This window comes from Budorcas taxicolor, chromosome X (genome assembly GCF_023091745.1).
Source record: "Budorcas taxicolor isolate Tak-1 chromosome X, Takin1.1, whole genome shotgun sequence".
Classification (NCBI taxonomy): domain Eukaryota; kingdom Metazoa; phylum Chordata; class Mammalia; order Artiodactyla; family Bovidae; genus Budorcas; species Budorcas taxicolor.
Window position 1 is genome coordinate 142,063,117 of NC_068935.1, and position 22,571 is coordinate 142,085,687.

Genomic DNA, 22,571 nt, shown 5'->3' on the forward strand with positions numbered 1-22,571 from the left:
AATGAGCCTGCTGACTTCTGACATGGGGTCCGGTCGACAATGTGCAGTGAATGGTGTGAGTCATGGTTGTGAAGATGAGTGTGTGAACTCTATCGATGGGAGGGTGCCCTCAAGCTCTGGGGAACAGATGATGACAAAGGAACCTCTTGTCTGTTTGCTTCTCAGGTTTTCCAAGCAATGCACAGTCCTCAATGTAGTTGCAGAGAGAGAAAGGGATGTTTATCAAGTAGGATGTGAGTATTCGAGCTCTGCCAATGTGTGTGTCTTTCCAACTATGATAGTTGCTCAGCTGTGTCCGACTATTTGTGACCCCATGGACTCTAGCCCACCAGGCTCCTCTGTCCATGGGATGCTGCAGGCAAGAACACTAGAATGGGTTGTCATTTCCTCCTCCAGGGCATCTTCCTGACCCAGGGATTGAGCTCAAGTCTCCTGTATCTCCAGCAATGGCAAGTGGATTCTTTATTGCTGAGCCACCTGAGAAACCCCTTATTTAACTGTCAAGATCAAATTTTCTTTAGCTAAAGAAATCCTTTAAACATGAAGAGTTCTTTTTCAGCATGTTGAAGAAGTAGAACCCGATTCATTTAAATCTCACAGATAAGTATGAGAATAGTCAAAATGACAGCAAAAACTTTCACACTAAGTTTTACCTAATGTGAAATCAAAACGGGCACTGGCACAGACCTCTATTTAAGAAACCTCAAATACCAATATTGTAATGTTAAATAATGAAAAATACCTATTTGATTTTCATGGGGAAAATGTACAATGGAACATTCTAATCTTGGTCAGATTTTTTTTTTTTTTTTCATCTGTGGATACTGGACACAGGACCTAATTAGGAAACATTTCAGAGTATTTATCTCTAACATTTGGCAATACGTTCATTTATACCTCTCTGATTACCTCTATACCAGAAGGTCCCTTTGTTTTATCTATTAAGTTTTATTTTCACATGATTTCCTTAAATTCACAGGGTATCTTTGTAATCATGACTGTACTTGTGAATTTGGTCAAAAAAAATCCTGAAACTCTCACAGTCAGCTCTGGTGAACTCATATGAGATGACTGAGGTCCAACTCCTACGATAGTTGCGATAAGCAGCTTTGCTATTGTTCACACACTGTTTGGCCTAGAAGACTGGAAGTCTTTACTGTCTTAAGATGAGGGGTGTGTGGAGAAAGCCTTCCAAGCTCACTAACTTTTCCAGCAGGTTCTAACCACAGACCACAGGAAATGCCAGGGAAATGGTGGCATCTCACGAGCAAAGTGAGGACTGATGATAAACGTGAAGAATGTGACATGTCCAAATGTAAAGACGTTAATCACATTGAGATTTGATTTCTTTTTTTTTTCCTGTCACAGATATGGGTTCAAACTTTTTCGAACTGATTCCTGTGTCAGAGAACTCATTAGCAATCTACGGTGAAAACTTTGATGATGTGAAGGTTACAAAAGTGACTCAACTCCTTGGTACGTTATTGAAGCTTACTCTGAGAAAATTAACAATGCTCATATTATCATCATTTCGTTTAAGGACAGGAGTGCATGGACACCTTATATTTTATTACGCGCACTAGAGCAGACATGAGTTCACACGGGAGAATTCAGACTTCATGCGCCATGATCCAGGGCTGAAGAAAGGTTGTCTGCTAGAAAACTGAAGAGATGCGTCCACTGGGGATTCTACTGGATGACATTTTAAAAAACAATAGATACACTTAGCCAGGAGGTGCAATGAAATATTCCATAATGCCCCATGCGTTTCTTGATAAATATCACATATTGGAGTTGCCGGGTTTGGACACCAAAGTAAACCAAGGTTGGAACTTGGAGTTCAGAGACTCGCAGGTCCTGGCCATGACTGATTCCTCTTGAATACAAATGCTTTCTCTCTCTCTCTCTTTTTTTTTTTTTTTTGGCCACAATCATTAAAATAACACCTAAAATCTGAACCCAAACCTCTGCAAATCAACCCTGGATCATATAGAATCCTTCAGAAGCAGCGTGCTCAGTCATGTCAATCTTTCTGACAACCGGCCAACCAAAAGGTGCATTTTACATGACCGTTTATCCCTTCTGATATTATATCCAAATTGTGGGTGGGTGAAGCTTGTGTCTCTTTTCAGAGGATGACAGAGCCTGAGTTTTTCTCTGACTCACATGTGCGATGAGATTAGTGTGCTTGGTGAAAACTCCAAAAAATGTATCCCCCATTTATTTCAACATTGCTGTTCAGTCATACGTCGTGTCTGACTCATTGTGGCTTCATGGACCGCAGCATACAAAGCTCCTCTGACCTCCACTATCTCCCAGAGTTTGCTCAAACTCATGTCGATTGAGGAGTTAGACTTGGGAGGATATCTGAGTCTCAGGACCCACTGTGACCTTCTCTAATGGACCATTCCAGCATGCATCTGACTCAGAGATGCATAGGCTCACAGGCGAATGGTCTGTAGTTCACCCAGTAGTTGTAAGAACTGGAATATGATAAAATGTTCACTATGTGGACTCTGCCCCCTGGACACATCTGAAGACCTGATGTGAACACTCAGGCACCTCTGTAGAAACTGTCCTCGTGAGCAGGGTTTAGGTGATGGAAGAGGGCAATGGTGATGATGAGACCGATTGGACACTCGGATTGGGTGACACTCTATAAGCTGCCAAGGATTCTAATGCACACCTCTTCTGCCCTCTTTGTTATTAAACCCAGCCAAAGGAGATGGCGCCACTGAAGAAGAAATTCAGCAGTATAAGGAACTCAACAAAGAAAGGGGGATTCCACCAGAACATATAGAAGACCTCACTCAAACAGGTAAAGCCAAGAGGACAACAGGGAATCCAAAATGAAACCATATCACGAGGATACTCGATTCAAATTTCCTAAACCATATCACGAGGACACTCGATTCAAATTTCCTATTTGCACAGTCATCTTTTACAAAGGCTGTTATGAAAGAATCCTTTGAAATAGAGGCATGCCCGTGATTATTATTCCACCTATTCATTCTCTTTTGCAGACGACTGTCCTCAATAAGATCTGACAGCCTCTTCTGGGTGAGTAGATTAATGACATACACAACACTGAGTTTTCTTTCTAAGGTAAAGACTTTTTTCTGGGGCATCCCACTTTAACCATGGGATATATACACAAGGGACTATATTACTCAACTATGTAAAAGCATGAAATAATACCATTTGCAGTAAGAAGGGCAGATCTAGAGACGGTCATGCTAAGGGGAGTAAGAAAGAGAAAGGCAAGCTTGATTTCACTTCCATGTGGAACCAAAAAAATAGGGCACAAATGTATTATTTACGAAACAGAAACAGGCTCAGAGTCCAAAAAAACTTGATGGTTCCTAAAGAGAAAATGGAGAGAGGGATATACTAGGAGTTTGGGTTTAAGAGATATACACTCATGGCTTGTATATACATGCATGTCTAACTGAGGGCTTCCTGGTGGTTCAGTGATAAAGAATCCACCTGCCAATGCAGAAAATCTGGGTTTGATCCCTGGGTGGGTAAGAAATGGCAACCCACTCCAGTAGGCTTGCCTGGGAAATCCCATGGACAGAGGAGTCTGGCAAGCTAAAGTCCACAGGAACACAAAGGTGTGGGACAGGATTGGTGCCTAAACAACAAACAACAAAATGCACAAACCATCATGTCACTATACACTTGAAACTAACTCAACATTGCATATCAACTGCATTCCAATAAAAATTAGTTTTACAAAGGAAAAGGAAACACAAAGCTCTTTACCTTTCCACAGGGTAAGGGCTGGGGATTCCGTTAAGTGTTAGGAATTAAATATCTAAACAATCACACTGGTCTAGACTGCACAGTGAGATGCTCTGAGGACCAAAGAGGAGATTGTGTGAAGCCCTGAGCTGTGAAATACGATGATCCCTGGTGAATACCAATGCGAGTGAATGACCTTACAGCCGCAACACCTTCATGATGAAAAAATAAGATTTATAGGACACGTAGGAGGAACAGGTTACACAGTATTCTCCTACACCAGGGAGCTGTGGAGATGCAACTCAGCAACTCTCAACATACCAGCTGACCCACGACTGCTCACAAATAGTTTCATCAGGTGGCAGTTCTAGGCAACCCCCTATGGGCATGCACACAGAGAGACTTCTGCAAAATGCGTCTTGTAGGGAAATTTCTCCAGTGCTTTCAACCACAAGTGCTTTTATTCTCTGTTTCATTCTCTGACCAATATCATGTTAATCCTAATCAGCTCAACTACGTTTTACATTTTTTTTTCTATTTATAGAAGTGAACAAAGAGAGAATATGTGTTGCACCACAGCACTAATAAGTCACAATCAGCCACATGAAGATAAAAGATATTTTCCTTGAAATCCTCATTTCTTCTCTTCCAGGAAGTCGTGATCCTGGAAACATGGCTTTCACTATGAATCTCCTCTGCCCTTGCTGATGTTATTGGATTCCTAAACTGATCAATAAATTTATGAATGCACAGATGTGTAGTGATCAAATGTGCATAACTGCAACCACACAAAACATGTAAATTCAACTCTTCAGAAAATCTAGCAACAATAAAGCAGGGGAACTCTGTTTAGGACGCATGGTGTAAATCCTGCAAGGGTGTTGTTGAGAAGAGAATAAACCACAGGTGGTAGTTTTGTAGGGTTGTATAACGTGCCCACCAGAAGTCATGAGAGAGATGGGGTTGGTCAGTCAGATAACTTCGAGTAGAATGGAAGCTGTCCTAAGTAGCAGCTGAAATTCACTCAACTATGAAGTAAAGCAGTATTCACCTGCTGTGGGGTTGCAGGGGGTGTAAGGATTTAGCAGAATGCAGTCTTCCATGGGCTTCCAGAGATGCACTGGTTAAAAAAAAAAAAAATACACCTAGAAAGGCAGGAGATGCAAGAGATTCAGGTCCGATCCCTGGGTCGAGAAGATGTCCTGGAAGAGGAACTGGAAACCCAGTCAAGTCATCTTGCCTGAAGAATCCCATGAACAGAGGAATCTGGTGGGCTATACATTCCATGAGGTGGCAAAGAGTCAGACACGATTTATCAACTGAACACACAGACACATACAACCAAACTGAACAGTACTTACTCAAGAAAGAGCAATCACGATCGAGACAAAGCACCAGGTCTCTGGTATCCAACTCAGGGCTATTGTCCAGCCCCAACCACGGAAGCAGTGATCTTCCTGCTGATACAGGTGCTGGGTTACCTCCACTCTGCAGAAAAGTCCCTCACAAGGGGTGTGTTAAGATAATAGTCATTGCTTGGTGCCTGCTGCTGCTGCTGCTGCTGCTGCTAAGTCGCTTCAGTCGTGTCCAACTCTGCGTGACCCCATAGACGGCAGCCCACCAGGCTCCCCGCCCCTGGGATTCTCCAGGCAAGAACACTGCAGTAGGTTGCCATTTCCTTCTCCAATGCATGAAAGTGAAAAGTGAAAGTGACATCACTCAGTTGTGTCCGACTCCTAGCGACCCCACGGACTGCAGTCTACCAGCCTCCTCCATCCATGGGATTCTCCAGGCAAGAGTACTGGAGTGGGCCTACCTGATGGCAAAAAAGGAGCATTGTGCGTCCCCCAAACGGTCATGCCACTGGAGCAGTCGAGAGATCAGGAAAGTGGTTAAGGGAGATGGGAAAGATGAGGCAGTCCTAGAACACTCTGGAGGTCTTGAGTAGACTCCTGGGGATGTGGAAGGCTGTGTGCACCTGAAATTCAACAGGAGTGACAGGAAAGAGAGAACAGAACACTGGTCACCCAGGGCTCACTGGGAGCTACACACACTTTGTCTGTTCCACGCATATGAAGGTCTCCAAAGGCAAGACGTTTGAGCCTGGTCACTTGAATTGTGTTGTAAGAGAATGGAACAAGAGTGCTTGAGGACTAAGCTATTTCCCCCTTCATGGATCACTGACTTGTGTGGTGAAGGGGCTTGCATAACTCAGTGAAGCTATGAGCCATTTCGTGTAGCGCCAGCCATACACGAGAATAGTGGAGAGTCTGACAGAACGAGATCCGCTGGAGGATTGAGTGGGAAACCGCTCCAGTATTCTCGCCATGAGAACCCCACGAGCTGTGTGAAAGGGCTAACAGATATGACACTGCAAGCTGAGACAACACCCCCTCCAATGTTCAACATGCTACTGGGGAAGAGTGGAATGGAGGTGACCTGGGTTCACTCCCTGGGTCAGTACGATCTTCTGGTGAAGCAAATGGCAACGCACTAAAGTATTCCTGCCTGGAAAATTCCATGGGCAGAGGAGCCTGGAAGGCTACATACCATGCAGTCAGAAAGAGGTGGACATGATTGAGCAATGTTATTTTCATCTGAGAAGGAAGTGGTATGCAGAATGTATTAAAAGCCTACAAACTTCATTTAAAAAAATAAATAATTCACTCAGTAATGAACCAAGGACTTGGAGAGACACCAAAGAAAATAGACAAATGGCAATCCCACCTCTTCATTCATTCAGGAAATAGAAATTACAAGTGTAACTGGATAGCATCACACACTTATTATAATGTCTGAAATGAAGATGACTGCCCATACAGAGTCCTGGCAAGGATGGGGTAATGGAAATTCTCATCTCCTGTTGGCAGGACTCAAAAATCAGAAGGCAGTGAGATCCAGCATTTCCACCCCTAAGCATGTACCTAGGAGATAAGACAGCTCAGATTCATACAAAGATTTGTGTGTGAACATGTATCTATGAACATCTGAATGGATGAAAGTGGGATATATCCTGAAGATAATATGCAGGGGAAATGGGAATGGAATCTACAAAAAAATATATAGATATTTATTCAAACAAATATGCTAAGTGGAACCCGCAAGAAACACACACAGGTTCAATTTTTGAAAAATTCTAAAGAATACCAATTAATCTATCATGCTAGAAAACTGAGGGGTAGGTTCCCAAGTCTAGCTTGCGGAGGCAGCTGCAAAAGGGACAGGAGGCAGGGTGACCGAGAAGCTGAAGGATATCGTTTTGGACTTACATGTAGTTTCAAGAGCTGTATATAAGGCAGAAATCGCATATGCTAGTTATAGCCTCAAGGCCAAATGAAATTGTAGAGAGGAATTTGGGAGGGATCTTGGAGTAGGGGAGAAGATGAGAATGTGCTCTTGTTCAAAACATTTCAGTAAATCTAAAATATATATAAATATAAAGAAGCCACGGTGGTGGTAATGATGCTTTAGTCACTAAACATGTCCCAACTCTTGAGACCACATGGACTGTAGCCATGGAATACTACGCAACCATGAAACGGTGAAATTTTGCCATTTGCAGCAATGTGGATGGACTTCCAGGATATGACACTAAGTAAAAGAAGTCAGATGGACAAGGACAAACACTGCATTATATAGTGTGTTGGTTGCTCAGTCGTGTCCTACTCTTTGCAAACCCCATGGACTGTAGACCCCCAGGCTCTTCTCTCAACAGGATTCTCCAGGCAAGAATACTGGAGTGGGTTGCCATTTCCTTCTCCAATTATATCACTTAATGTGGAATCTAAAAGACAAAACAAACTATTGTATATAACAAAATATGGGAGACTCATACACACAGGGAAAAGACAATGGAGACCTACTCCAGTGCTCTTGCCTGGAAAATCCCATGGGCAGAGAAGCCTGGTGGGCTGCAGTCCGTGGGGTCACGAAGGCTCAGACACGACTGAACGACTTCACTTTCACCGTTCACTTTCATGCATCAGAGAAGGAAATGGCAACTCACTCCAGTGTTCTTGCCTGGAGAATCCCAGGGAAGGAGGAGCCTGGTGGGCTGCCATCTAGGGGGTCGCACAGAGTCAGACACGACTGAAGCACCTTAGCAGCAGCAGCGTAGATACAGAGCACAAATCAGTGGAGACCAACGGGTGGGGGGAAGTGGTGAGCATAACATATGAGGAGCAGAGTAAGAGGTATAAACTAATTTGAATAAAATAAATAATGTAAAAAGATATATTGAACAAAATGAGAATAAGACAATATTTTTATACTATTAATGGTGTATACAAAATTGTGAATTATTATATGGAACACCTGTAACAACAACAACAACAACAACAAAAACCAATACACATCAACTATACTTATTTCCTCCACTGAGGAATGCCCTTACAACTGATTCCTGATAGAGAAGCCACATATGTATCTTCTTAAACGGGACAGGACCATCCTTTGTTTTAGAAAAGAAGCTTAACAGACCTCTTCAATGTTAAACAACACAGGACTCGGGGCTATGTGTCTTGGACTGTCTGTCCCATTTGGAAACTGAGGATATAAAAGAATATGAATATCACTGTCCTTGAAATACCCTCGTATGTCCTGTGATTCCTCACTTAGTCTGAAGGACAAATGTCGAGATCCACTGTAGATTCTCTTCAAATTAACCTCATAATAATAAGAACAGACTGCCAGGAAAGCTTGCCTGCCAACCAAGATAAAAGAAAAGGAGTTGCAAATAACCAAGGTTGTGTGATTATCCACTGTTTGATCCTTATGTATTCCACCAAGAGACCCATCCCATAAAAAGTGGGACCAACTCAAACATCTCTTCACTACTTTTTATGTCAAGTAAGCACAATCTGCCTAAACTGAAAATGGCAAGACTGCTGGCTTAAAGCTCAACATTCAGATCATGGCATCTGGTCCCATCACTTCATGGGAAATAGATGGGGAAACAGTGGAAACAGTGTCAGACTTTATTTGGGGGGGCTCCAAAATCACTGCAGATGGTGACTGCAGCCATGAAATATCATTATTATAAAAAATAAAAAAAGACGCTTACTCCTTGGAAGAAAAGTTATGACCAACCTAGATAGTATATTCAAAAGCAGAGATATTACTTTGCCGACTCAGGTCCGTCTAGTCAAGGCTATGGTTTTTCCTGTGGTCATGTACGGATGTGAGAGTTGGACTGTGAAGAAGGCTGAGCGCCGAAGAATTGATGCTTCTGAAATGTGGTGTAGGAGAAGACTCTTGAGAGTCCCTTGGCCTGCAAGGAGATCCAACCAGTCCATTCTGAAGGAGATCAGTCCTGGGTGTTCTTTGGAAGGACTGATGCTAAAGCTGAAACTCCAGTCCTTTGGCCACCTCATGCAAAGAGTTGACTCATTGGAAAAGACTCTGATGCTGGGAGGGATTGGGGGCAGGAGGAGAAGGGGACAACAGAGGATGAGATGGCTGGATGGCATCACTGACTCGATGTATGTGAGTCTGAGTGAACTCTGGGAGTTGGTGATGGACAGGGAGGCCTGGCGTGCTGCGATTCATGGGGTCGCAAAGAGTTGGACACAACTGAGCGATTGAACTGAACTCAACGGAACTGAAGCACAATCTGCCTAAACTGAAAATGGCAAGACCGCTGTCTACCTAGATGGGGTCCTGTTATCGATGTGCAGTGAAAGACATGAGTCACGGCTGCGAAGTTGAGTGTGTAAACACTATTGACACAAAGGTGTCCTAAAGTGCTGGAGATCAGACGGGGAAGGAATGGTGAGGAAGGAATGTCTTCCTTTTTCAGGCGCTGCGAGGCATGCATGTCGCTCAATGTAGTTGCAAAGCAAGACGGGGGTGTTTATGTCGTAGGATGTGCGTATTCCAGAGTTTCTGACGCCTGCATCTTCTCAAGTGTATTAGCTGCACTGTCTTCTCTGAATCTTTGCGACCCCGTGGACTGCAGCCCACCAGGATTCTCTGTCCATGGGAGATCATCCCAGGCAAGAAGACTGGAGTGAGTTGCCATTTCCTCCTCCAGGGGGTCTTCAACAACCAGGAATCGAACGCACATCTACAGCACTGGCCGGCAGATTCTCTGCAACACTGACCCACCCAATTATTTATCTGACCCACGTGATTGAGAAAATCTGCTTTAACTAAAGAAACGGTATAACTAAAAGTTACTTACATATGTATTTAAGATGTAGCATCTTTAAAATCTAACAGAAAACTATGAAAAGAGGTAAAATGACCAAAAAATTCTGCTAAATTTTTGCATAACTTGAAAGCAAAGGAACACTGTTTCAGACTTCTATCTCTATAGTTTAAAATAGTGGAAATAATTATCAAATTCAATACTTAGTGTAATCACTTAATATCATAATAGTGAGTGATCAAATGTCTACATATTTGATTTTCATGGGGAAAAAATGTACAACAGAGCATTCTAATATTCTCCTGAAGCATCTTTTATAATTTCCACTGTGGACATGCAGCCACAGGAACTAAGAACCGGTTTGAGTACACATGTGCAACATTTTGTAATATCCTCATTTGTACCTCTTGACTACCTCTTGTACTACTAAATGACTTTGGGTTTTCTATAAAATTTTATTTTAATATGGCTTATTTATAGAATTACTTTTTTTTCACTCATGACCGTGCTTGAAAATCTGGTCACACCATTCCTAAAACTTTTAACAGTCAGCTCTTGTGAGCTGGTATGAGATGGTTGAGATGCACCTCCTGCTATAGTTGCAATAAGCAATGTTTCTCTCATTCACACACTGTTCAGTCTAGAAGACTGGAAGTCAGAAGAGGGGTGTGCGGAAAAAGCTTTCCTAGTTCACTAGCTGTCTTAACTCATTCTAGCAACACAGCCTCTAGAAATGTCAGTGTAACAGAGTTCACCATGGGAAGGAAGACTGAAGATAGCATGTGAAGAATAAGAAAAGTCCAACTGAAAAGGAAAGTAGTCAATAATACTTAGGTTTCAATTTTTTTTTTTTTTTTTGTCACAGACATGGGTAAAAAATATTTTCCGAGCTGATTCCTGTGTCGGACAACACGTTGGTACTCTATGCTGAAAACTTTGATGGAGTTTTTGACCACAAAACTGACTTATGCCCTCGGTATGTACTGTAGCTTATCCTATGCAAACTGCTGCTGCTGCCAGTACTAAGTCACTTCAGTCGTGTCCGACTCTGTGTGACCCCATAGACGGCAGCCCACCAGGCTCCCCCGTCCCTGGGATTCTCCAGGCAAGAACACTGGAGTGCAATTTCCTTCTCCAATGCATGAAAGTGAAAAGTGAAAGGGAAGTCGCTCAGTCATGTCCAACTCTTCGCGACCCCATGGACCACAGCCTACCAGGCTCCTCTGTCGATGGGATTTCTCAGGCAACAGTACTGGAGTGGGGTACCATCACCTTCTCTGCTATGCAAACTAGTCATATTCATATTATCCGTATTTTCATACTAAGGACAGAAGTGCGTATACATCTTGTATTAAAGACACTGCGGCAGGTATGTGTTCACACAGAGAATTCAGAATTCATGTGACATAATCAGGACTGCGGAAAGGTTGTGTCTACTAGAAAAATGAACAAATCTACCCACTGGGGGTTCAATCAGATGACTTTTTAAAAATTAGATACACTTATCATGGAGGAGCAATGAAATATTCCGTGATGGTGAGTTGTATTCTTGCCAAACATCATATATTGGCATTGCTGGGTTCTGACACCAAAATGAACCAAGGTTTAAATTTGAGTTTAACAGACTCACAGCTCCTGTCCTTGACTGCATTTATCTACACCACATGAAAGTGAAGTCGCTTAGTCATGTCTGATTCTTTGCGACCCCATGCTCCTCTGTCCATGGGATTTTCCAGGCAAGAGTACTGGAGTGGGTTGCCATTTCCTTCTCCACGGGATCTTCCTGACTCAGGGATCAAGCCTGGGTCTCCTGCATTGTAGGCAGACACTTTACCATCTGAGCCACCCGGGAAGCCATCTACACTACATACACTCTATTTTTTGTCAAAATCACTTAAAAGATGCCTGACACCTGAACCCAATGCTCTGAAAATAACCCCTGTTCCTACTGATCCTCCAGAGGCATATAGTAAGGTATGTCAATCACTGTGCATCCAGCCAACCCCACGGGCTCTCTGACAGGTAGCTTTACCTTGCTGCTATTACTATCCACATTGGCAGAAGGTGGCGGCTGTGTCTGCTCTCTGAGAAGGAATAAGCATGTATTTTTCCACTGGTAGCATGCATGATGACATTAATGTGCCAGGTGAAAAGTCCAAATCGTTTTCTTCCCCATCTCTTGAATATCGTTGTTCAGTCACCAAGTCCTGCCTGACTCACTGTGACTCCATGGACTCCAGCACGCCAGGCTCCTCTGTCCTCCACTGTCTCCTGGAGTTTGCTCAAAGCATGTCCAGTGACTCGGTAATGTTATCCAACCATCTCATTTGCCCGAGGTTCATGAAAACCACAGGAAGGAATTACAGCTGCTAAAGAATCTGCCTGCAATGCAGGAGACCTCAGTGCAATTCCCGGGTTGTGTCCACCTGAAAAGCTAATGGAGGGGCAGGAAAGACGGAATAGAGCTCTGGTCACCCAGGGCTTACTGTAAACTACATGCACTTTGAATGCATGTTACACCCATACGAAGCTCTCCAAGGATAAGATATTAGTGCCTGATCACTTGAACTGTTCAAAGAACGTGGAACAATAGTGGTTGACTACTAGCCTATGCCTCCTGCATGGATCACTGCCTCGTGTGGCAAAGAATATAACCAATATCATTTTGTATTGATCATCTAACGATGTCCTGTGTAGAGTCATCTCTTGTGTTGTTGGAAGAGGGTGTTTGCTATGACCAGTACGTTCTCTTTGCTAAATTGTGTTAGCCTTAGCCCTCCTTCATTTTGTACTCTAAGGTCAAACTTACCTGTTACTCCTAGGATCTCTTGACTGCCTACTTTAGCATTCCAGTCCCCTATAAGGAAAAGGACATCTGTTTTGGTGTTAGTTCTAGACAATCTTTTAGGGCATCGTAGAACTGTTCAAGTTCTTCCGCATTAGTGGTTGAGGCAGAGATTTAGATTACTGTGATACTGAATGGTTTGCCTTTGAAACGAACAGAGATCATTCTGTCATGTTTGAGATTGCACCCCAGTACTGCATTTCAGACTCTTTTGTTGACTATGAGGGCTACTCCATATTGTCTAAGGTATTCTTGCCCACAGTATTCTTGCCCCCAATAAATACTGTGGGCAGTATTCTTTCCCACAGTAGTCAATTAATTAATTAAAACTTTAATTAATTATTTAATTAATCTGAATTAAATTCACCTATTCCGGTCCATTTTAGTTCACTGATTCCTAAAATGTCAGCGTCCACTCTTGCCATTTACTGTTTGACCATTTGCAATTTACCTTGATGCATGGATTTAACATTGCAGACTCTTATGCAATTTTATTCTTTACAGCGTCGAATTTCACTTCCATTCCAGGCACATCCGCACCTGGGTGCTGCCTTCTCTTTGGCTCTGTGTCTTCATTCTTTCTGGAGTTATTCCTCCACTCTTCCCCAGTAGCATACTGGGCACCTACTGACCTGGGAAGTTCATCGTTCATCGTCATATCTTTTTGCCTCTTCATACTGTTCATGGCAAGAATACCAGTGGGGTTTGCCATTTCCTTCTCCAGAGATGTGTGGCAAAGGTGTATGCATAGCTCAGTAAGGCTATGAGCAGTTTCATATAGGGCCACCCAAGAAAGACGTGCCATAGCGGAGAGCTGTGACAGAATGTGAGCCACTGGAGGAGGGAGTGGCCAGCCACTCCAGGATGCTTGCCGTGAGTTTGGCATGAACTGTATAAAAAAAGCACAAAGATATGACACTGAAAAAGGAGCCCTCCCCTCACCATGTCAGAAGGTGTCCAATGTTGCTATGGGGGAAGAGTGGAGGACACCTACTAATGACCCCAGAAAGAATGAAGCTGTGCTGACTTAACTGCAAAAATAAAAAAAAAATAAAAAACTGACCAGAGGCACTTTCCTCGGGGTCCAGTGCTTCTCAATCCATCTGCCAGTGCAGGCAATGCGGACTGAATTCCTGATCCTGGAAGATCCCACACGCTGGAGGAAACCAAGTCTATGTGCTGCATCAGATATGCTTGTGCTCTAGAGCCCCAGCAAGAGAACCATCACCAGGAGAAGCCCTCGAACCACAAATAGAGAAACGCAGAGCACAGCAACTAACACCCACCGTGCATTTAAAAAAAAAAGAACTTAGCAAAGGTTATAAGAAGTGTGACCACGGAGACACACTGCTAAAACAGCTTAGAAAATTCTCAGAGAAAGACCTGCAGTTAGAATAATGAAAGCAACTCCTGGAGTTCACTCAAACTCAAGTCCATTGAGACAGTGATGCCATCTCATCCTCTGTCATCCCCTTCTCCTCCTGCCTTCAATCTTTCCCAGCATCAGGGTCTTTTCTAATGAGTCACTTCTTCACATCAGGTGGGCAGAGGACTGGAGTTTCAGCTTCAGCCTCAGTCCTTCCAATGAACGTTTAGGACTGATTTCCTGTAGGGTGGACAGGTTGGATCTCCAGCAGTCCAAGGGACACTCAAGAGTCTTCTCCATCACCATAGTTCAAAAGCATCAATTTTGCAACACTCAGCTTTCTTTATAATCCAACTCTCACATCCATACATGACTAGTGGAAAAACCATAGCTTTGAGTAGCTGGACCTCTGTTGGCAAAGAAGTCTCTCTGCTTTTTTAATATGCTGTCTAGGCTGGTCATAACTTTTCTTCAAAGGAGCAAGCGTCTTTTAATTTCATGGCTGCAGTCACCATCTGCAGTGATTTTGGATCCCCCAAAAATAAAGTCTCTCACTATTTCCATTGTTTCCCTATCTATTTCCCATGAAGCAGTGGGACCAGATGTCATGATCTTAGTTTTCTGAACGTTGAGTTTTAAGCCAACTTTTTCACTCTCCTCTTTCAGTTCATCAAGAGGCTTTTTAGTTCTTCTCACTTTCTGCCATAAGGGTGGTGTCATCTGCATAGCTGAGGTTACTGATGTTTCTCTTGGCAGTTTTGATTCCAGCTTGTGCTTCTTCCAGCCCAGTGTTTCTCATGAAGTACTCTACATATAAGTTAAATGAGCAGCGTGACAATATACAGCCTTGATGGACTCCTTTCCCGGTTTGGAACCAACCAGTCTGTTGTTCCATGTCCAGTTCTAACTGTTGCTTCCTGACCTGAATACAGGTTTCTCAGAAGGCAGGTCAGGTGGTCTGGTATTCCCATCTCTTGAAGAATTTTCCACAATTTGTTGTGGCCAGTCCAGCGAAGTGCAGCCACCGCTCCTGACCTTGGATGTAGTGTATCTTCTCTCGGCAGCTTGCTGCTCCAGTGCCATGCAGACACACAGAAAAAAGAACTCAGTAAAATGGTAGACACTGGAGCACTGTGAGGAGATACTCCATGCCCAAAGGCAAAAGAGAAGACCCAGCAAGACGGTAGGAAGGGCAAATTAGCATCAAACTCTGTTCCTGTCAGAGACACTCAGGGGGCTCAAACAAACCTTGTGTGCACCAGGACCCAGGGACGCCACAGAGTCTGAGACAGAACTGTGTTTGAGCACCCCCTGTGGAGGTACGGGTCGACAGTGGTCTGCTGCAGGGACAGGGGCTCTGGTTGTGGGTATGGCATAAGTCCTCTTGGAGGAGGTCACCATTAACCCCACCATAGAGCTGCCAGAACTTACATAGGACTGGGAAATAGAACCTTGGAGGGCACATCAGAACCTTGTGCCCTAGGACCCAGGAGAAAGGAAGTGACCCCCCCCCCAGTAGACTCACCTGTGGGTGTCCAGGAATCTCCAGTGAAGGTGTGGGTCGGTGGTGGCCTGCTGCAGGGTTGGGGGCATGGACTGTGGCAGTACATGCCTGGGATATTTTCAGGGAGGTCACCGTTATCTTCATTATCTCCACCATAGTTTGGCCCCAAAGTAAATAGCAGGGAGGTAACACAGCTCAACCCATCAACAGAAAATTGGATTAAAGACTTACTGAGTATGGTCCTCCCATCAGAGCAAGACCCAGTTTCCCTGCTCAGTCATTCTCTCCCATTAGGAAGCTTCCATAAGCTTCTTCTCTGCTCCATCAGAGGATAGACTGAAAACCCCAATCACAGAAAACAAACCAGTCTGATCACATGGACCACAGCCTTGTCTAACTAAATGAAACTATGATCCATGCCCTGTGGGGCCACCCAGGATGGACGGGTCATGGGGGAGAGTTCTGACAGAATGGGGTCCACTGGAGAAGGCAACGGCAAACCACTTCAGTATTCTTGCCTTGAGAACCCCAAGAACAGTATGAAAAGGCAAGAAGATAGGACACTGAAAGAGGAACTCCCCAGGTCGATAAGTGCCCAGTATGCTACTGGAGATCAGTGGAGAAATAACTCCAGAAAGAATGAAGAGACGGAGCCAAAGCAAAAACAACACCCAGCTGTGGATGTGACTGGTGATGGAAGCATGGTCTGATGCTGTAAAGAGCAATATTGCATGGAAACTTGGAATGTCAGGTCCATGAATCAAGGCAAATTGGCAGTGATCAAACAGGAGATGGCAAGAGTGAGCGTTGACATTTTAGGAATCAGTGAACTAAAATGTACTGGAATGGGTGAATTTAAATCAGATGACCATTATATCTACTACTGTGGGCAAGAATCCCTTAAAAGAAATGGAGTAGCCGTCATAGTCAATGAAAGAGTCCAAAATGCAGTACTTGGATGCAGTCTCAAAAACGACAGAATGATTTCTGTTCGTTTCCAAGGCAAACCATTCAGTATCACGGTAACCCAAGGCTATGCCGCAAGCACCAATGCTGAAGAAGCTGAAGTGGAACAGTTTTAGGAAGACCTACAAGACCTTCTAGAACTAACACCCCCCCCCCAAAAAGATGTCCTTTTCATTATAGGTGACTGGAATGCAAAAGTAGGAAGACAAGAAAAACCTGGAGTAAAAGGCAAATTGTCGTATGGTACAGAATGAAGCAGGGTAATAGAGTTCTGCCAAGAGAATGCACTGGTCAGAGCAAACATCCCCTTCCAACAACACAAGAGAAGACTCTATACATGGACATCACCAGATGGCCAACACCGAAATCAGATTGATTATATTTTTTGCAGCCAAAGATGGAGAAGCTCTATACAGTCAGCAAAAACAAGACTGGGAGCTGACTGTGGCTCAGATCATGAACTCTTTATTGACAAATTCAGACTTAAATTAAAGAAAGTAGGAAAAATCACTAGACCATTCAGGTATGACCTAAATCAAATCCCTTATGATTATACAGTGAAAGTGAGAAACAGATTTAAGGGCCTACCTGATGAACTATGGACAGAGGTTCGTGACATTGTACAAGAGACAGGGAGCAAGATCATCCCCAAGAAAAAGAAATGCAAAAAAGCAAAACTGCTGTCTGAAGAGGCCTTACAAATAGCTATGAAAAGAAGAGGAGTCAAAAGCAAAGGAGAAAAGGAAAGACATACCCATTTGAATGCAGAGTTCCAAAGAATAGAAAGGAGAGATAAGAAAGCCTTCCTCAGTGATCAATGTAAAGACAGAGGAAAACATTAGAATGGGAAAGACTAGAGATTTCTTTAAGAAAATTAGAGATACCAAGGGAATATTTCATGCCAAGATGGGCACAATAAGTGAAATAAATGATATGGACCTAACAGAAATAGAAGATATTAAGAAGAGGTGGTGAGAATATACAGAAGAACTGTACAAAAAAAGATCTTCACGACTCAGATAATCACAATGGTGTGATCACTCACCTAGAGCCAGACATCCTGGAATGTGAAGTCAAGTGGGCCTTAGGAAGCATCACTATGAACAAAGCTAGTGGAGGTGATGGAATTCCAGTTGAACCATTTCAAACCCTAAAAGATGATGCTGTGAAAGTGACTTTCTTATTATGAACACGATCATCATAGTGCTGGTGACATCATGGGAGCAAACTGCCCAAGTGAGTGTCATTTAGAGAGCGAATGCCCTTGGTTTCTTTCATCTAGTTTGCCTGATTCATGGACAGACAGGATGATGGTTGGAGGAGCCTGAATCTCAGTGTCGGGCCTACATGTAAAAGAGCAATCTGATCCGCTGTAGTCCGACTAGGTGAGACACTAAAGGCAAAATGAAATCATAATGACAACTTTGCGAAGGATCCTTGAGTAGGGTAGAAGATGAGAGTTTGCTCCTGTTGAAAATATTTCATTAAATTTAAATAAAAATATACAGAGGGCATGGTAATGATGGTTTATGCAGTAAGTCCTGTCCAACACTTGTGACCCCAGGAACTGCAGATCGCCAGATCCCTCTGTCCATGGGATTCTCCAGGCAAGAATGCTGCAGTGGGTTGCCACTTCCTTCTCCAGGGGATCTTCCCAATTCAGGGATCGAATCTGCACCCATCTCTTGCATTGGCAGGTGGATTCTTTACATTTAGTGCCACCTGAGGAGCCCAAAGAAGCCACAAAATGTATGTGTATATGTGTGTATAGATATATATATGTACACACACACACACACACACACATATGTGTGTGTATCATACACAAATACAGTGGAATACTTGTGCATATATATATGTTTATACATATATATATATGTATATACACACACATATCTATGTGTATCCATATACAAATACATGGAATATTTGTGCATCTGTAAATACATATATAGGTGTATATATACACACATGTATATGTGCGTGTATCATACACAAATCAGTGGAATACCTGTGCATATGTATATATATATGTGTGTGGGGGTGGGTATACACACACACACACACACACACATCTGTGTGTATCATACACAAATCAGTGGAACATTGGGCAACCATAAAAATGTGAAATTTGCAACGGCATGGATGGACTTGGAGGGCATTATGCTAAGTGAGATAAGTCAGATGCAGAAAGACAAGTACTGTATAATATCACTCATATGTGGAATTGAAAAAAAAATGAAACAAGCGTTTGAATATAACAAAAAAGGAGCAGGCACAGAGAGAACAAACCAGTGGTGATGAGTGGGATGGTGGAAAGTGCTGGGTTAAGACAGGAGGCGTGCAATAAGAAGTACAAGTTACTATGTACAAAATAATGTACAAAAATACACTGTATAACGTAGGGAATAAAAAAGCCAATATTTTTATAACATTAGAAAGAAATAAAATTATGAATATCTACATCATACCCCATAATAACAACAACAAAACTGTACATCAATAATACCCCTCTGAAGAATGCCCTGATAAATGACTCCTGGTAGAGACACCACAGATTTATCTTCTTAAACCAGACAGTGCCATCTTTAGTTTTAGAAAGTGAAAGTGAAGTCGCTCAGTCGTGTTTGACTCTTTGCGACCCCATGGACTGTAGCCTACCAGGCTCCTCTGTCCATGGGATTTTCCAGGCAAGAGTACTGGAGTAGATTGCCATTTCCTTCTCCAGGGGATCTTCCTGACACACGCATCGAACCCGGGTCTCCCGCATTGTAGACAGACGCTTTACCGTCTGAGCCACCTAAATAAGCTTAAACAGGCCTCTTCAATGTGAAAGAAATAAGATAGGAGTTGAGGATATTTGATGTGGGCTGTTTGTCCCATTTTGAAATCTGAGGACAGAAAAGAATATAAAAATCACTGTCTTTGAAATAACTCTTGAGTTCTGTGATTTCTTATTTACTCTGAAGGCACAACATCCAGATCCACTGTAGCTTCTCTTAAAATTAATATCACTATAAGAAGCACAGAATGCTAAAAGAGCTCAGCTGCAAACCAAGCTGTCAGAAGATTACGGCTATGCAACCAAGGCCTTGTGATTAATCACTGCTTGATCATTACATATTGAGCCAGAGACATATCCTATAAAAAGTGAAACCAATTCACAGCCTATCCAACAAGTAGCACACTCTCACCTTCTCTGGAAGAAGGACCATGTGAGTCACAAGATAAAGGTTCTGTTGCTGACTCTTATCCTTGTCCTGGTTTGCGCTGCCCAGGAAACTCCAGCTGAGATAGACCTCTCACAGGTACCCAGAATGAGCTGATCTGCTAGGAGGTCTTGCTTGTTTGAGTGTGTGTGTGTGTCTGTGTCTGTGTCTGTGTTTGTGTGTGAGGTTGTTGGTGTGTGTATGTGACAGAGATATTCTTGTTTGTATGAAGGACACACTGAATGGGTACCTTGGTCTGTGTATCTGCACGAGCATAATATCTCTACTTATAAAGCCCTCTATGTATCCACTCTTTTATTTTTTTTTCATAAAAGAAAAAAAAAACTTAACATGCTATCATTCAGAGAGTTATGAAATGTCATGGTCATTAGTGATGTTGTTTTCACTGTTTCAAAAAACTCTGAATGCTATGCTGTCTACGCAAATATGAATCATGATTTCATTTCATGTTATTTGGCAAAGTAGGGGGTAGAACACTTCTTTGCTTAATAAGACTCAATTTGCTTCTCCTCTGTGATAAGTTCAGTTCAGTTCAGTCACTCAGTCGTGTCCGACTCTTTGCAACCTCATGAATTGCAGCACGCCAGGCCCCCTGTCCATCACCAAAAGTTCACTCAAACTCATGTCCATTGAGTCAGTGATGCCATCCAGCCAGCTCATCCTCTGTCGTCCCCTTCTCCTCCTGCCCCCAGTCCCTCCCAGCATCGGTCTTTTCCAATGAGTCAACTCTTTGCATGAGGTGGCCAAAGCATTGGAGTTTCAGCTTTAGCATCATTCCCTCCAAAGAAATATCAGGGTTGATCTCCTTTACAATGGACAATACAGAAGCAGATATATTGCTGTGTATTGGTGAGTAACCAGAAATGGAGTTCACTGACGTTTATAGAGACTTTCCTTCTTTGATTACTGGAGACTGGCATACCATTTACGTGGCCAGAGATAACAAGATTGCGGAAGGGGGCCCACTGAGGGGTTACTATGGTCAGATCAAAATGTATCAACTGCTGCGAATGCATCTGCTTTACATTTTATGTCAAGTAAGCACAATCGGACCCAACTGCAAACAAGGAGACTGTGAACTTCTGAATGGGGTCTGGTCTCCAATGTGAGTGAAATGTGTGGGTCATGGCTGTGACGTTGAGTATGTGAACTCTATTCTCGAAAGGGTGTCTTCAAGCCCTGGGGATTGGGTGGTGAGGAAGGAATGTTTCGTCTGTTGCCTTTTCAGGGTTGACAGGACATGCCTGTTATTCACAGAAGTGGCAAAGAGACAAGAAGGAGATGCGTTATGTCACAAAATGCAGCGTTCGAGCTTTTCCGATGTATTCCCAAAACCTTGGTTCCACACAAAACAACTAGATGTCTGGATTGGTGGACTATCTCCTCTACTCATTACCAATGCAATCTTGGAAAAGCCATTTAATTTTTCAGCAATCAATTCTGTCCCAAAACACCAGGATGAGATCCAAGGTTGGAACGTGGCCTTTGACGGTATCTGAGAAGAATCCCCAGAACGCTGACGCCTCGTGTTCCCTGGGCATGGAGAACTGTGTAAAGCTAATTAAGATTACAATGACTCCCATGAATTTTTTTCCTAACTTTTATTTGACCTACATGATCAAACTTTCTTTAACTCAAGAAATTCTTTAAATATTAAAAGTTCAATACAATATTGTTATTAGCCTCCAATTAAAATAAATAAATTTATATTTTAAAAAATAAACTGTGATGTTGGAGGAGAAAAATAAATAAATAAACAAATTCAGTTTAGTACCTAAAGTAAATAAATAAAAGTTCTTCGCTAGCAGGTTTAGTAAGTAGAACATGATTAATTTAAAGCCCAAAGATGAGAACAGCTAAAATAAGAGTCAAACTTTAAAACTAATTTTTACATAATTTGAAAGCAACTTTAGCATAAACTTCTATCTCTATAATTTAAAATAATGATAAACAATTCTCAAATATGAATATCAATACATAATTCAAAAGGGGAATTAACACGGACTTCTATCTCAGTAGTTGAAAATAACAGCAAAAATATTCTCAAATCGTAATATCAATACTGTAATATTCAATTCAGTGATCAAATGTCCATCTGCTTTATTTTCATGGGAAAAAAAAAGGTATAACAGAGCACTCTAATCTTGGTCTGATGCATTTATTTTAATTTCAGCTGTGGACATGCAGCCACAGGATCTAATATGCAATCAATAAGGAGTATATATGTCAACATTTTACAATAGACTAATCGGTACCTCTTTTATGACCTCTTGTCCTAGGAAATAATTCTGGTTGATGCACAAACTTGTAATATGATTCATTTACATTTTTAGAATTCCTTGCCCACCATGACTGTATGTGTGAACTGGGTCACAAAATTCCAAAAAATTTAACAGTCAGCTCTTGTGAGCTGATATGAGATGGTTGAGCTTCAACACCTACTATGGATGCAATAAGCAACTTTGCTATCCTTCACAGACTGCTCAGTCTAGAACATTGGAAGTCTTAATGATCTTCAGGAGAGGGGTGTGTGGAGAAAGTTTTCCTACTTCAAGCTGTCATAACTAGTTCTAAAAACACACCACTGGAAATGTCATTGAGACAGAGTTCACCATCAGAAGGAAGACAGAAGATAGCGTGTGAAGAATAAGACACATTCAATTGAAAAGGAAAGAAGTTAATCACATCGAGGTGTTGGCATATATTGTAGATTACCCGATACAAGGTAGATCTGTTCATAGGATCAGTATTTTTATGCTATGGAGAGA

General features: G+C 42.5%; 1 protein-coding gene across 1 annotated transcript in view; it reads left to right on the forward strand.

Moving 5' to 3' along the window:
• Positions 1-39: 39 nt before the first annotated feature.
• The window catches only part of LOC128069688 (allergen Bos d 2-like), a 60,201-nt gene continuing 37,669 nt past the window's right edge, over positions 40-22,571 (forward strand). The window contains exons 1-4 of the mRNA XM_052662797.1: positions 40-55; positions 1,369-1,476; positions 2,717-2,818; positions 19,706-19,881. Of these exons, the coding sequence (XP_052518757.1) occupies positions 40-55; positions 1,369-1,476; positions 2,717-2,818; positions 19,706-19,881 (402 nt within the window). The remainder of the gene's footprint in view (positions 56-1,368; positions 1,477-2,716; positions 2,819-19,705; positions 19,882-22,571) is intronic.